At 39.1% G+C, this 17,644-nt stretch overlaps 1 protein-coding gene across 3 annotated transcripts in view; it reads right to left on the bottom strand.

Annotated features, from left to right (window-relative positions):
• Positions 1-2,293: 2,293 nt before the first annotated feature.
• The window catches only part of LOC126452545 (acetylcholine receptor subunit alpha-L1-like), a 179,466-nt gene continuing 164,115 nt past the window's right edge, over positions 2,294-17,644 (bottom strand). For all 3 annotated transcript variants that reach the window (XM_050091109.1, XM_050091110.1, XM_050091111.1), the window contains exon 9: positions 2,294-5,697. In XM_050091109.1, the coding sequence (XP_049947066.1) occupies positions 5,458-5,697 (240 nt within the window). In that variant the 3' untranslated portion in view covers positions 2,294-5,457. The remainder of the gene's footprint in view (positions 5,698-17,644) is intronic.

The following is a 17,644-nucleotide window of genomic DNA, read 5'->3' as shown; positions in this document are numbered from 1 at the left end:
TGAGTGATATTTCCACTGCCCATATGCGCCATGCCAAACTGAGCATATGGCAGGACTGCCTACCTGCTCCCCGCCTCACCCCTCCTGCAGTGATCAAGTGGTGTGTGGGATGAGAAACTGTGCTGCAACCACAATGCCTCGTGACCTGATGCAGGCGCATTTCGCATCCCCGTTACATCATGTCCCAATTTGCACAGACCCATTTGAAGCTGTGAAGTCACAATGCGTACCGTGCTGCGCTGCGCTGCGCCACACCACAGGCATTGTACGCATCTTAATTTGCGCCTAGCGTAATACGCCGATTATCGGCAATCATTGAGTTACCTGTGCAAATGTTATTGCAACTCTGTTAAATGTTAGGATGGAAGGGAGATTTACTATCACTGAACTATGCGATATTCATTTACTTTAGGGTCAGGCAAAAGGTGTTACAAGGACAGCTGTAAGAATTTATCGACAATGCTTCCCACAACGAAGACTTCCTGCACTATCATCATTTGTTGTTCTTCACCAAAGGTTTGTATCATCATAATTCTCTACTTTTACTTAATTATTTTGTGATTCATTCATAGCAAACTACAATAGTTTTCTTTATCTTTAATTCCGTATGTGAAACGTATTGTCTGTTTTGATATGCTTTCATTTTATTATTACGTAAATCATGACAGAATACACTTGGAGTACATATTTAATTTGCAAAGATTGAGAGATACTGGCTCTTTACTACCCCATGCAGAAGGCAGAGGCCCACAATGCAAGAGTGTATGTTGGAAGCTGAGGAACAAATTCTGGACAGTATCCATGAAGATCCTATTCAGACTACAAGAAGAATACACACTAAGTGGTTGTATTGCACACGTCATTCACTGCACTTTGAAAGAGAAGCATCTGCCACCTTACCATATTCAGTGCAGACAAGCATTGGAAGAGAAAGATTTCCCTCCGTGACGAGAATTCTCAGAATGGTTTCTGTTACAAAATGTGGAGTATGATCTGGAAACAAAATAGTTGTCACAGATGAAGCGTGTTTCATTCACGACGGAACAACCAATTTCCATAACATGCACATGTGGAGTGCACACAATCCATGCCAAGTGGTAGCAACACATTTTCAGCATTGCTTTTCCGTAAATATATGGGCCAGTATAATCGATGATTACAATATTGGGTCTTGCGTTTTATGTGCACAAGTAACTGGTAACTATTACTGAGCCTTTCTAGAGGAAACATTGCTACCAAACTTTATTACAACATATTCCATTAGCTGTATGTCATAACATGTAGTTCCTCCATGATGGTTGTCCACCTGACAAAGGTTGCAGAGTATGGAGATATTTGAATAGACAATTTCCAGGATGATGGATAGGAAATTTTGGTCCATGCTGATGGCCAGCACACAGTCCTGATTTAAATCCACTGGATTTATATTTTTGGGGTCATATGAAAGAACTTATCTATGCTTAGCATATAATTAACGTGGGAAAACTTGCGCAGATGATTTTCTAGGCTGCCAATACCATAAAGGCAAATGTGTGTGTGTGTGAAAGAGTGCAACAAAACTGGTTTCCCCATAACAAAGCATATGTTGAATCAAATAGTGGGTATTTTGAACACTTATTAGAGTATTGGTGTAACAGGGAACAAAGTACTGTGGGTTTCATTTTCGTTACAGTACTGTTGTAGAAAAGGAAAATAATCTGAATTTAATTTTCGTTATGCTAGTGTTGTAAAAAGAGGAAGAAGTTGATGGTAATTAGTGCATAACAAATTATGTGGTAACTGGTTGATTTTGTACTAAGGAGACACGTTTCATTTGATGTTAGCTTTTATTTACTACAACGGCCTTCATTATTGTAATGTTGTAAAAGAGAAAACGTCTGGTTGTACTTAATTCATTGTTTGCATAAAATGAATTACACAGTCTTGACAACACAGTGACTGTTAACAATGTTTGTTTTGGTATCGTTGTACACATCCAATGTTTATATGGTCTGGTTCTTCCGTTACCTTTCTCTGACCACTGCACCGATGTCGGCAATACACAAGCAAGGTCATGTGCCGTCAGATGACAATTAAACAGAAATACATCTACTATCAAACCTACAGATATCTATCTTTTAGAAATGCAAAAATAAAGAATGACATTTTATTAGACTTTTTTGTAAAGTACACCAAGATGTACCGTCTGCATAATTTTAGCAGCTTATATACCATCTGAGGCAGTTACTTTGAAGGAGAGAATGTTGATGTTGATGAATAAATAAAGATTATTTAAGAAAAACAAAAACTCGTATTACTTTTAGATCACAGCTCATATTAGTAAATGAGGTACCAAAAGTAGTAGATGAGTTTTGTTGTTTTTGCTGCAGAATAACTGATAATGGCCAAAGTAGAGAGAGTATAATATGCACACTGATAACAACAGAACAAGCATTTCTGAAAAAGACTATTTTATTAATGTGAAACATAAATTAAATGTTAGGAAGCTTTTCTCAAGGTATTTGTTGTGAGAGTACTCTTGTGCAGAAATGAGATGAGAGTGCTCTCGTACACAAGTGAGAAGTGTATGATAAACAGTTCAGGCAAAAAACAGAAGCTTTTGAAATGTGGTGGTACAAAAGAAAGCTGAAGATTAAATGGCTAACTTGGGTAATTGTTAAGTTGGTGCTGAACAGAACTGAGGAAAAAAGAAATTTATGGCACCACTTGACTAAAAGAAGGGACTGGTTGATAAGAGATACTGAGGCATCAAGGGATCATCAATTAGATAATGGAGGGAAGTGCATGGGTTCCACTGTAGAGGGAGACCAAGGTATGGCTACAGTAAGCTGGTTCTAAGGGATATAGATTGCAGTAGTCCTACAGAGATGAAGAGGCTTGCACGGAATAGACTACTGTGGAGACCTGCTCCACACTGTTCTTTGGATTGAAGACCACATCATTTATGTGTTTTAATACCTTCTCTACAGCAAATATTTTCAGATTTTATTTGTTAAAACTCAGTGATTCGGGAATGAAAAAATACATGCTGAGTGTGAAAAAAATTGGAAAATAGTTTGCTTGTACACCTTTCCCTGAATGAGCGTCAGATAGCGCTCCATGGAACTCCATTTCATGATCTTCTTCCAGCTGTCTAAAATAGTACTTATATATATTTGAATCAGAAACGAATAGAATACGTGGTTATTACCATTAAAAGCAAATGAAAGAAAGAATTATCAAGCTGCATTACTTGTGACCAAAATCTTGCTACTTCAATCGCACTTGGAGTTGCAAGCAGATCTTCTGTACGAGACACAAGGCACAGTTAACACTCCAGTATGTGTTTTGTGGTCTTTGCTTCGCCTCTGTCATAGTTGCTGGTGTTCACAGGTGAGTGCCATTCCTGGAGATTACTGCTGATCTTCCAACTCCAGAACAAAAGCTCTTGAGTGACTTTAATATGAAGGGAGAGGGGAGATAGTGTTGTTCTCGAGTCAAGAAATCCACAATTGTTTTCTTGCTGTAGCTGCTGTTGTTTGAAAGACTGAAGTGGACTTGAGGAAACTTCTTCTGGACCTCAACCTTGTGGCTGCTCGAACTTTCCTATGTAATAAATGGTTTTCCTGATGACCTTGATTTTTTCTCTCCATGCTGGCAACTGCTGTGTGATGAGTATCTGGTGGTGCTGTGCCTGCAGGCTGGAAGAGTTATACAAATGGTATTGGTTTCAAACAGCTTGTAACAAGTCTATATGTTCTGTTTTGTACTTGTCAACTATGCGTGCATGGATAGATTTGCACCAGACTGGGTGCACATACCTTGCAGCACTGTAAGAAGTTGCCAGAGTTCCCAGGGTTTGTGGTCAAGACCTCCATGTACTACCAGTGATCTTGCAAAGGGTATTATTTCTGGTTTCTTCCCCCATTCTCATATTCTCACAATGCTGCTTGTTCATCAGAGTACCATCCAGAGTGACTCCCAGATGTTCAGGATGGAGCGTATTTACTAACTGAATCTCTTACCATGTGATGTTGGTTTGCAGTCAGCCAGATAGGCTTCAACACCCTCAAAAGATTTCCTTTGACTCACTAATGGAACTCCTTGTGTTTACTGGAGGGAATTGGTCGTTATTATAGGTGTTAAATAATATTGGTGGAAGAACACTTCCTTGTGGTAAACCATTTCTTTGACATCTCCAGTGACTAAGCTGATCTTGGAAGTTGCCATAAAATCTCCTGCTTTGAAATAAACTTTGAATAAGTTTGTTGAAAACTTAATCTTTGGTTATCACGTAGAAAATGTACAATGACTGAGAGTGTCATAAGTAGCCAAAAGATCGATAAAAGCTACTCCTGTAATTCTCTGGTTTTAAAAGCCATCCTCAATAAGTTGCGTGACGTTTAGGACTGAGATGTACAGCTTTTCCTATGTTAGAACTGGCTCTGCAAGTGAGTAATACACATTTAACCTTTACAAAAAATTTGAAAAATATGGCCCATCTACTTCAGATTCACATTTCTTTCGCTATGTGCGATTTACTTAATCTATTCTTGTCTTTATGCTTGTATTTGTGTGTCCTTTTCTGTATTTTATTTATAAATCCTTGTCCTGTTTGCTCTCTCATGACTAATCATAGGACTTAGAATTATTAAATCTGATGTTGTATTTATCACTTCATGATTGCACTGTTCTAGCTGACAAATGTTATGGTAACACTGCATCTCAAAAGGGGGGAGGGATAGGGTGTAGTGACTGGGGAGAGAAAATGTGGCAGGGAGAGGTAGGAAGGGTTGGAGAGAAGTTTCAGTTGAGTAACAAACAATGTAAGGAAAAGACAGATTGCTACTTGCCGTAAAGATGACACTTTAAGTTGCAGACAGGCACAAATAGGAGACACTTACATATTAGCTTTCACCCACAGCCTTTATCAGAAAAAGAAGTGCGCACACACACACACACACACACACACACACACATACACACAAATTTCATTCACACAAGCAAGCACACCTCATGCACGTGACTGCCATCTCCGCCAGCTCGGACCAGAATGCCAACTGTTCAGTAGTGCAGCAGTCACAAGTCTGATTTCTTCTGAATTCACTGTTGTATGAATGGCATGAAAGTTGCAGTATCTGGATGAGCAGAATTACCTGCATCCAAGCACAGATGTAATGAAACAGTCACAATAATACACAACACTGAATTTCAGTATTTGTTAAGTTAATGCAACAAACAAGTACCACTATTAGCAGTGAAATATATTCAAAGACTGTTTGAAGGCAGGTGCTCATAGACACAAGCGAATAATTATGAATTTGAGAATGAAATTCAAAATGTTTGAGACACACTATCTCTGTAAACACACAGTTTATATTTGTACTGGGTAAACTGTTTGTGAGAACTCATTTTCCCATAGCTGACACTGGCCACTGCAAGACAAAATAGTCACATTACCGATGTGAAGATTCCACACTACACAGAGTACACTGTTGCAAGTATGATGAACAATAGACAGTAGAGCAGAAAGCACAAGCGATCAATAGCTATTGCTAGAAGAATCCAGTTAACTTGATGGCGTCGATGTGAGGATGTACGTGTCAGAACACGTCGGCTGTCATCACCAATGCTCACATTGCCCCCGCTACTTGAGGCTTCAATGCTGCTGTCTTCCATTCCTGAACAGCTCTCATGGCGGTCTTCTGTTGATGGTACCTGTGGATGTACAGTTGGGTATGAAATGTTAGTTACTAACTAGATTCTCTTACCTGTATTTTGCATAGAAATTATATCAATTACATAACGGAATTTACTACAACATAATGGATGAACAACAAAACAAGTTTGTTATCTTAAATGTTCATAAGTTTTTATATCAGACCACATAGATGAGGACTGTCTGCAAAGAAGCCAAAACATTGGTAGTTTTAACTTACCATAATAAAATTATACAGCCAAGTAATTTTATTGAAAAGTTCATTAAATGAGAGATTGTTCTGCTTGCAGTGCTGTCAACAAAGAGCAGTAGAATCAGTATGTCAGGCTTGTGATGGACCACTACTAATCATATAAATTGTGGGGAAGTTGCTCTTTTGCAATGACCACAATTATGTTTCAGATGAAATGACATAGATTGCTGTTCTATATCTGCAGCTAAATCCATATGCTGATAAAATGCAGATTTTGGTTTGCCTTCCCCAAAACATTTCCAATGTTTTCTAAACTCCTTATTCCTTAAATGTTTTCATTAGCTATTATTCCAGGTTTTGTGCTCCTTGCATGACTGATGTCCTTTCCTATAATTTGGCTTGTTTACAAGAAGTCTTCAACAGTAGTTGTAATATATACATTTTGTTTGTCCAGTGCTCACCAACAATTGTTGAAGAGCAATTTATAATTGGCATGCTGCTCAGATTAACTAAATTAAAATTTTTGTATCTGTCCTTAGGGGATAATGTGTATTGCAGTGATTAAAAACTTCTCAACAGACTTCCAAAAAAAGCTAAGTTTTGGTTTTTAGTTTATACAAATATTAGAATATTTATGCAATTACTCATTTTGTACACATTAGTGTTTACCAGATGTTGTTGTCAGTCTCAAGACTGATTTGGTTTAACTCTCTATTCTAGCCTATCTTATGCAAGTTGTTGTTGTCATTCTGAAGACTGGTTTGGTCTAACTCTCTATTCTAGCCTATCTTATGCAAGTCTTTTCATATCTCCATAATTACTGCACCTTACATCCTTTTGAATGCCTTACTGTATTCAAACAACTACATTTACGTGACTACTCCACACTTTACGCTTAAATGCTAGATGGAAGGTTCACAGAACAACTTTCAGACTATTGCTCGAGCATTCCACTGTCCAGTCCCACGTGAGAAGAATTAACATCTAAATCTTTCCATGCAAGCTCTGAATTCTAGTATTTTATTACGAAGGTCATTTTTCCCAATGTAAGTGATTGAAATTTTATGAAAAAATCTTGCCGCAATGTGAAACGTCTTTGTTTTAATGATTAACACCTCAACTCATGTATCATATTGATGAAACTCTGTCCCTTGTTTCACATTAATACAAATTGAGCTGCCCTTCTCTAAGCTTTTGTGATGTCCTCCATCAACCCTATATAGTAAGAAGACTGTACTGTGCATCCGTATTCCAGAAGAGGATGGATAAGCATAGTGCAGGCAGTCTCTTTAGTAGATTCGTTCCATCTTCTAAGATTTATGCTGATAAAATGCAGATTTTGGTTTGCCTTCCCCACAACATTTCCTATGTTATGGTTCCAATATAAGTGCTTTGTAGTTGTTGTCCTCAAGTATTTAGTTGAATTGACAAACTTTAAATTATTATGGTTTGTTGTGAAACCTGAGATTCAACAGGTACTTTTTAGTACTCAACTGGAGGACTTCACACTTTTTATTGTTTGGGGTCAATTGCCACTTCTGCACCATTCAAATATCTTTTGTAAATTATTTTGCAGTTTTTTTTGCTCATCTGATGACTTTAGTAGGCAGTAAACAACACCATGAACTGCAAACAATCTAAGAGGGCCGCTCAGATTCTCTCTTAAATCATTTATATAGATCAGGAACATCAGAGATCCTATAACACTTCCCTTGAGGAGACCAAATGTCAGTTGTATTTCAGTCAGTGACTTGTCATTGATCACTACCAGCTGTCAGCAAATCACGAATTCAGTTACAGAACTGAGGCAACACTCCATAGGCACGCAATTAGATTATAAGCCACTTGTGAGGAACACTGTTAATGTCTTCTGGAAATCTAGAACTATGCAATCAACTTGAGAACCCTGTCACTAACTCTCATTACTTCTGGTGAATAAAGAGCCACTTGTGTTTAACATGAATGATATTTTCTAAATTCATGCTGGCTATGAGTCAACAGATTATTTCTTCTGGGTATTTCATAATGTTAGAACACAATATATGCTCCAGAATTTCATTGAAAATTGATGTGAGTGTTATGGGTCTATAGTTCAGCAAATTACTACTATGTCATTTCTAGTCTGTTGCTGTGGGCTGTGCAACATTCTAATCTTTAGGTAAGGATCTTTTTTTCAAGTGAGCAGTTTATATGATTGCCAAAAATGGAGATATTTCATCGACACACTCCAAAAGGAATTTAATGGTGTGCAATCTTGTCTTTATTGTGTGACTTAACAACATTATGAAAAGGATAGTTGCTACTCACCATATAGCAGAGATGCTGTGTCGCAGATAGGCACAACAAAAAGACTGCCAGAAAGTGAGCTTTTGGCCAACATGGCCTTACACACACACACACACACACACACACACACACAAAACCACAATCTCTGGTTGCTGTGGCTTCAGCAGTCAGAGACTGTGGTCATGTTTGTATGAGTTGTACCCTTCCGTGACTCAGCATCTTTGCTGTTATGGTGCAAAGTCAAGTGCTCGCACACCAGTTGGGAATGACAGGGAAGAGAAGGCTGTGAGAAGAAGTCAGCCAATCACATGTTGACTGGACCTTCCTCCAGAATGATAACATGATAGCAGTGGCCACCATGTGAAGAGGACATAAACGCCGCGACCAACTGGTGAAAGCCAGTTCAATACCAGCTTCAAGATCAGCGACTTCAATAGCAGCGTAAACAATAGTCACTTCACTTGTACTCTTTACATAGCACAGACTTGGGATTGTCTATACTGAAGAAGATTGATCATTTTGCATGTCGTCCTTTGCTTGCAACTCATCTGTGTGCTTGCCAGAGTTAAGTTTACTTTCACATTTACCTTTCTTATAAGGCCACACTTCAGACAATGTGCACCAAGCTGCTTAAACCATTCTATAAACAGGCGAACAGAATTAAGTCATGCCCTTGGTGGTTTTCACAGCATGAACATCAAGATTTCCTGTCCAGACAATCACAGTGTTAAGCTTGTGGCATTAAATGTCACAATTTGTATGTTTGCAGTGGAACAAACGTAAGAATTCTGCCCACTCACATAATTCTCGTCACAAGGCCCATGTAATCAATGCAGTGTATTCAAAGCCTTCTGCAGGCATTAGCAAAACTCACAAGCAGTCACTTTCTTCAGTGCTATGACACTCCAACAAACTTTTTGTTCATTTGCATATTAGTGGAAAAATGTGAAATTTCAGTTGGACATGAGCACCTCTGTTAAATTTCTGAATCATAACACATATGAACTGCTGGGCTCTCCATGCCTGTCTAAAAGTAGTACACACCTGACGGCTTATAATGGACAAGACATTCTCGTTCTCAGAAAATGTACTTTGCCTGTCATGTATTGCTCGCATATGCGATCTGTGACTTTCACTGTGCTACAACTCTGTGACTGTGAGAGCATATTTGGCCTTGATTCATTTGATTTATTTGGCTTTCAAATTCAGGACAATGTGTTGTCAGTGTCTGCATTCAATGCAAATGACGGTGTAGCTTGTTGAAAGAATTCCTTTAACTCTGTTCTGAAGGTTTAGTCAAGGCTAACAATTTTGTTGCACATATTACTATGAAAGACAATGCTCAGCTGAAATTTTGCAAGGCCAGAACTGTTCCCATAGCATTACGGGACAAGGTGCCTGTTGAAGTTAAAGAATTGCACGATAGCGGAGCTATTGCACCCATACAAGCTAGTCAAAGAGCAAGTCCACTGGTTTTGCTCCCCAAACCTTCAGGTCGCATTCACATCTGTGTTGACTTTAAGTCTACAGTCAACACACAAACTGTGATTGATACTTATCCAATGCCACCCACAGAGGAGAGCAGACAGATTAGGCACTGGACACTGCTTTTCAAAAATTGATTTGTACGATGCATATCTTCAAATACCATTAGATGAAGAATCTCAAAACGTGTGTTGTCAACACTCATTCGGGCCCTTCAGTCACATTTGTTAGCCATATGTGATCTGCCAGTTCCTTGCAATGTCACAGTATTGCAGCCAGTCTTACGGGGAAAGTGAGCTACTATATTCAGTTCATATTGAAAGCTGCACAAATTGCAGCTCCATTGTATTACTTGTGTCAGAAGAATTTCCCCTTTGTTTGGACAAATGAGTACCAAGAAGCTTTTCAAAATCTTAAAGATACATTTCTCAGTGATCGATGCTTGGTTCACTTTGATCCTGAGAAACCAGTTGTGGTGCGAGTTGACACTTCCTCTTTTGAATCAGTGCAGTGCTTTCACACAGATTTGGTTATAAAGACAGGCCTGTTGTTTTCACATCAAAAGTGTTGTCCAGAGCTCATTGTAAGTATTCACAAATAGAGAAAGAGGCATTAGCTACTATGTATGGTGTCACCAAATTCCACCACTATTTGTATGGCAGAAAATTCTACTTAGTAAAGTCCTTGTTTCATCCAATGAGGAGGGTGCCTGTATGAACTACCCAAAAATTGCAAAGATGGGCTTTGCTGTTGTCTCAATACAAGTACAAGATTGTGTATCATCTGACAGCTCAACATGGTAATGTGCACGCACTTTCACATCTTCCGATTGACACTGATTCAGACTATGATGCTTCTGCTGCATCTTGTTGTTACATTGATGCTCAGGGTTCTGAATTGCTTCAATCCCTTCCTCTAAACTATAGGAAAATTGCACAGGCCATGGAAGCTAGTTGAGATTTTAACATTTTGCTACAATACATTCACACATATTGGCCTCGCTCATCACATAGCATAAAGAAATCAGTAGTGCACCGATGCTTTGCATGTCAGCATAGCCTCACTATACAGCAAGGTGTGATTCTTGTTCAAAATGACAGTGGACAGTCAGGTGTGTTGGTCCCCAAAGCTTTTCAAAACGAAGTGTTGCAATTACTTCACCATGGATGCTGGGGGATTGTTCATATGAAACAATAAGCGTGTCAACACTGTACTTGGCAGGGTATGGACACCCAAACAGAACAGATGAAACCACAGTCACATGCATGTGTGGAAAATCAGTCTGATCCACCACAAAAATTCTCTGCTTGGCCTAAGTTGCAATCACAATGGCAACGTGTGCACATAGACTTTGTGAGATCTTTTTGGAACACTTGTTGGTTGATTGTGGTAGACTCTTATAGCAAGTTTCCTTTTGCTGTGTCAGTTAATTCGACAATGTCATGTAGCACAGTTCAGGTGTTGTCTTGTATTTTTTGCCTCAATGGTTTGCATGAAGTCACAGTGTCGGACAATGGTCTTCAGTTCACATCGCATGAATCTGAAACGTTCTGTGAACACAATGGCATACAGCATCTAACTAGTGCAATTTGTATGTTTACAGTGGAACAAACATAAGAATTCTGCCCACTCACATAATTCTCGTCACAAGGCAGCAAAGTAGAATGTTTTGTCAGAACCTTCAAACAGAAGATGACCAAACTTCACCACACACACCAGGGATCAAGCATTGTAACTGTTTCTCACCTCCTGTTGTTTGCATCCATGAGATGGATCATTGCCAGTGGAACTGCTTCATGGCCGATGCCATCGGACACCGCTTCACCTGCCCCAACCTCCTTAGCATACGGTGCTGAAGGAAGACTGCAAGTATCACTTCGTGCCACATGATGTTGTGTTTTTCAGGGTTTTTAGTGACAGCAGATGGTTGGCGTGAGGCAAGATTCTTTGTTGACTTGGCGCACACATGTATCTCATTTCAGGCCCAGACAGATTGCAGTGCCGAAATCACAAAAACATTTGCCACTGTCATGTGCATGGTGATTCTTCTGTATCTCTTCCCCCAGATTCATGGATCCTGAGGACAGTGCGGCCACAGCAACCACCAGAGGGTGACATCATGACACTGCAGGATGACCCCATGGAGACGGAGCCTTCAACCCCTCCGCCTCCTCTCATCCTACCGATGGAGCTGGACCTGCCCATGCCGCAGCAACTGACACCTACATATGAGTATGGTTCTCAGGAGATGGACACGTACCCTTCTAGGCATTTTCTGGGGACATTTCCACCAGAGCGAAGGCTGGATGGCAGGGTATGACTGGAAATCTGACGTCCCCTGCAGTCACAGCTTCCAGTCCATCAGAGCCTCCACACTCCTGCCTCTGCTCCTGTTGTCAAGCTCCATCTATGATGATGGTCTGTCACTTTGGGGAGGAGGAATGTTATGGCATAAAGTCAAGCACCAGCATGCCAATCAGGAATGACAGGGACGAGAAGGCTGTGAGAAGAAGTCAGCCAATCGCACACTGATGGGATCTCCCTCCAGGACGACAATGCAACAGTAGTGGCCCCTGAGTGAAGAGGACATAAGTGCCGCGACCAACTGGTGACAGCCAGTTCAATTGCAGCTTCAAGATTAGCAACTTCAATAGCAGCAACAACGATAGTCACTTTGCTTGAACTCTCTATGTAGCACAAATTTGGGGTTGTCCATACTGAAGAAGACTGCTTATTTTGTATGTTGCCTTTTGCGTGTGACATATCTCTGTAATTGCCAAAGTTAAGTATTTTAAATTTCTTTTTGTAACAAAACTCATTAATATGACTTGTTTAATTTTTTGTTTAGTCATCTGAGTATGCAGGCTTCCTAGATGCTACATTTGCTATATGATGACTAGCAACCATCCTTTTCACAATATTGTTACATTCCATCTTGGATTTTCATTTTGTGACTTAAGTTGCTTTGCTGCACAGAAGGGTATCTATTCCCAAGTTATCAATGTTGGCAGCAGATCTTCATTCAAATTCTGCAATATTTGCTGCGTCTTCTATGGCCTGGGGCTAAAATTTTTGCACCACACTCTTCCCACAGTCACAAAATTAAATTTCCCTTGATACCTCACTGTGTGTCCTAGCGATCTATTACTTCCTTTAATCAAGTTGCACCATAACGGTCTTTCCTCCCAGATTGATTCAGTGCCTCTTCACAGGTTACTCAGTCTACCCACCATTCTTCTTAGCAGAACATTGCAGAAGCTTCTATTCTTCATGTCTGTACTGTTTACTTTTTCATTTACCTTTTGTATAAGGCTACACTTCAGACAAATACTTCTTAGAAAAGACTTCCCACCCCTCAAACACACAATTGATGTTAACATATTTCTCTTTCTCAGGTAGGCATTTCTTCCTATTATGAGTTTTACAAATTATGGTTCATAGGTATTCCAAGGAGACTGCAACAGAATTGTGTGCTTTTGACCCTGACAGTACATCACTGCCTCTACACAGTAAATTTGCCCTCTAGGTATCCATTACGAACAACAGCACTGTACAAACTTTCCAGCATCAAGGTGTTCAAATCAGGTGGACAAGATAACACACAGAATGGAATGTACATCAACAGCATTGAGCTCCCTACATTAGCAAATGCAGAATTTGTCTGATCCCTAATGATCATTGTAGAAGGGTTTGGAGGAGGTCACATACCAATGCATATCTGAACTATGCAGTCACCAGCAGTATATTTTGAGTTCACAGATATGCAAAGATGGGCACATTTAAACAGTCTATTTTTTATGTTGGTGTTTATTTTATTCTTATTTCATAGTATAGCTATTTTTTTATAATTTAGGTGGACACACATTTTCATGCAGATGAAGCAAGTGCTTTTTTTTTTTTTTTTTTTTTTTTTTTTTTTTAACAGTTCATTCAAGCCTTAAAGCTACATCTGAATAACATTACACAATTAGAAGACAGCTTGAAGAAAGACAAACTTGAGTTTACAGCATTTGTAGATTCAGAGATGGCTGGAATACACTCTTTAAAATTTCTGAATATAGCAGAGGTAAAATACACTGAATGACAGTTTGTTTAGGCATTGTGTAGAAATCAGGCTGCAGCCATAAGCGTTAAAGGAAATAAAAGGAAAGCAATGGTTGCAAAGGACCAAGAGCACTCACAGGATAGTTTGTAAGGGGAGGAGCAGGGGGAATCCTGTGGGTATAGGGTATGGGGTGTTTTTAATACTTCAGAAGATAAATGGCAACTTTTAAGGAGCTATAAAAACGTAAGAAGCAATAAAAAGGTTCCAATTGTGACCTAAGTAATGCTGACATTTAAATAATATCTTTTTGAAAGAAAATCACCTGACTACATTATATATATTTTTTTCCTTCCTTAAGAGCTAGGGGTTGGAGGGTCTCGATCCCCCTTGCTCCCAGGCATGGATGCCCTTGGAAGGAACTGAAACAAGATAGTAGACAATCCTAACTGTTATTCAATCTGTGCATTAAGCAAGCATTACAGGAAGCCAATGAGAAATTTGAGGTTTTCCAATGACATTGTAATTCTACCAAAGACAGCAAATGACTTGGAAGAGCAGTTGAATGGAATGGATAGTGTCTTGAAAGGAGGTTATAAGATGAAGGTAAAAAAAAAAGTAAAACAGCGGTAATGGAATGTAGACAGATTAGGTGATGTTGAGGGAAGTACACTGGGAAATGAGACACTAAAAACAGTAGCTGAACATTGTTATCTGGGCAGCAAAATAACTGATTAAGCCAAAAGTAGAGATGATATAAGATGCAGATCAGCCATAGCAAGACAAACATTTCTGAAGAAGGAATTTCTTAACAAAGAATATAAATTTAAAGTATTATGAAAAGGATAGTTGCTACTTACCATGTAGCAGACTGTCAACAAATAAGCTTTCAGTCAAAAAGACCTTCATTGGAAATACACACACACACATACACACACACACACATACACACATGACCACAGTATTTGGCTGAGACTGTGGTCACACATGTGTGCATGTGTGTGTGTGTGTGTGTGTGTGTGTGTGTGTGTGTGTGTGTGTGTGTGTTTTGCTCCTGTGCCTGTGACCGTGTGTGTGTGTGTGTGTGTGTGTGTGTGTGTGTGTGTGTGTTGTCTATTTCCAATGAATGCCTTTTTGGCCGAAAGCTTACTTGCCAACAGTCTTTTTATTGTACCTATCTGTGACTCAGCATCTCCACTATATGGTGAAAAGCAACGACCCTTTTCATAATATTGACTTATTCCATCCTGGATTTTTCATTGCTTAATATAAATTTAAGTGTCAGAAAGTGTTTTCTGGTGGTATTTGTCTGGAGTGTAGCCTTACCTTTTTATTATTTACTCAGTCCACCCAGCTAATTTTCAGCATTCTTCTGTGGCACTGTATTTCAAAAACTTCTATCCTGGTCTTAGCTGAACCATCCACTTTTCAGTTCCTTACAAGAGTACATGCATGGTCAACTGTTCTTCTACACTTGAGCTATTGTTGTTCTATAGAATCTTGCACAGACGTAAGTGTTTTGTGTTCCTCTCTGAGATGTAACACAACTGCCTCTTTATCTGACTGAATACTTTCTCGCCTTCAGTCTGAAGACTGATTCGTTGCAGCTCTCCGAGCAATTCCATCCTGTGCAATCCTCTTCATCTCCAAATCACTGACATGTACAACCATTTGAACCTGCTTATGTATGCATCCTTTTGTCTCCCTCTACAAATTAGTGATTGCTTTCTGTCTCAGGGCATGCCCTATTAATCAAGCCTTTCTTCTAGTCAAGTTGTGCCAAAAATTTCTTTTTTCCCCAATTCGACTGAGTATCTACTTGATCTACCCACTTAATCTTCAGCATTCTTCTGTAGCACCATATTTCAAAAGCTTCTGTTCTCTTCTTGTCTAATCTGCCTATCATCCACTTTTCACTTCCGTACAAGGCTACATTCCTAACATCTAAATGTATGTGATGTGTTAATAAATTTCTCTTTTCCATAAATATGTTTTGTGCTGAAGCCAGTCTCTACTTTGACCATCATTATTTATTTTGCTGGCCAAACAGCAAAACTCATCAAGTGCCTTTAATGGCTAATTTTGTAATCTAATTCATTGCCTTATTGTAATTCAACAACATTATCTTACCCTAGTTATACTTTTGTTCATCTTACAATGTTTTTTCAAAACACTATCCTCTCTGTTCAACAAATCTTTCAAGTCGTTTACTGTCTCTGATAGAGATATAATGTTGCTGGCAAACCTTAAGAATTTTATTTACTTTTCCTGAAAATTGATTAGCTTTCCAAATTTCTCATTGGTCTTCTTTACTGCTTGCTGAATACACAGACAAAAAATATTGGGGAAAGTCTACAACCCTGCCTCACTCCCTTTCATATTCTTTGCCTCTTATAACTAGTCTGGCTTCTGCACAAGTTCTAATAAACTTTTACTCCCTGTATTTTATTGCTGCTATCTTCAGAATTTAGGAGAGTTTATTCCAGAGAATATTGTCAAAAGCTTCCTTTAAATCGAGAAATGTTACAAATGTAGGTTTGTCTTCATTCATCTTACTGTCTAAGATAAGACATAAGATCAGTATGACCTTATGTGTTGTTACACTTCCCTGGGACCCAAACTGCTCTGCCCTGGCTCATCTTCTACCAGTTTTTATTCAATCTTCTTGAAACAATTCGTAACAATATTTTGCAAACATGACTTATTACACTGATGGTCTGGTAGTATTAACACTTGTTGGCATCTGCCTTCTTTGGAATTGGAATTATTATATTCTTCCTGAAATCTGAGGGTATCTTGCAGGTCTCGTATATGTCTTGCATGCCTGTTGAAATAATTTTGTCTTAGCAGGCTTCCCCAAAGATCTCAACAATTCCGTGGGTGTGGTGTTTATTCCATGGGCCTTGTTTTTGTTAGATCTTTAAATGCTCAGACAAATTCTTCTCAAGGATCTCAACAATTCCATGGGTGTGTTGTTTATTCCATGGGCCTTGTTTTTGTTAGATCTTTAAATGCTCGGACAAATTCTTCTTGCAGTATCGTACCTCCCACCTCATCTTCATCTATTTCCTCTTCTCTTTCTATAAAACTGTCCTAACATTTGTAACCCTTATATAAATCTTTTAAGAATCACTTCCCTTTTCAGCTTTCTGTACTTTGTTTGGTACTGGTTTGTCATTTGAACTCTTGATTTTTGTACAGCTGCTTCCCTTTTCTCTGAATGTCTCCTTAATTTTCCTGTAGATGGCATTTATTTTACCCTTAGACATGCATGTTTCTACAGTTTTGCATTTGTTGCCTTGCCATTCCTGTTTTGCCATTTGCAGTACTCATCAATCTCAGTTTTCAGACATCTGTATTCCCCTCTAGTCTGCCTTCCTTAGTTGAGCGATCAGCATAGGTGGCTGCCTCGCAGAGGACTGGGGTTCGATTCTTGGTGTTGCCAACAATTTTTTTCTTGGCGGAAGGACTGGTGCAATGTGCACTCAACCTCATGATGACAACTGAGGAGCTACTTGAATGAGAAGTAGCGGCTCTACAGTCTGGAAAGTTGGCAAAACTCCATACTGTATCAGAATGTTGGCACAAGGCAGAAGATGAGACAGTGGCCAGTCAATGTCCCTTGAGCCTTCCTCGTCTGGACAAGGAGCTCATGTTCCCTTTAGTCTTCTTCAGTTGCTGCATTTCTATATGATTTTCTTTCATTAGTCAGACTCAATATCTCTTCAATTATCCAAGGATTTCTATTGGGCTTTGTCTTTTTGTCTATTAGATCTTCTTCTGTCTTCACTACTTCATCTCTCAAGATGACCACTTGGTCTTCTGTTGTATTCATTATACTTTTTTGAGCCAATCATTAGCTAATGCTCCCTTTGAAAGTCTGAGAAATATTTGATTCTTTTAACTTATCCAGGACCCATGTCCTTAATTTCATACCTTC

This window comes from Schistocerca serialis, unplaced genomic scaffold (assembly GCF_023864345.2).
Source record: "Schistocerca serialis cubense isolate TAMUIC-IGC-003099 unplaced genomic scaffold, iqSchSeri2.2 HiC_scaffold_897, whole genome shotgun sequence".
In the NCBI taxonomy this organism is placed as follows: domain Eukaryota; kingdom Metazoa; phylum Arthropoda; class Insecta; order Orthoptera; family Acrididae; genus Schistocerca; species Schistocerca serialis.
Note: the sequence above shows the minus strand (reverse complement) of the source record. Positions and strands in the feature narration are given on the sequence as shown.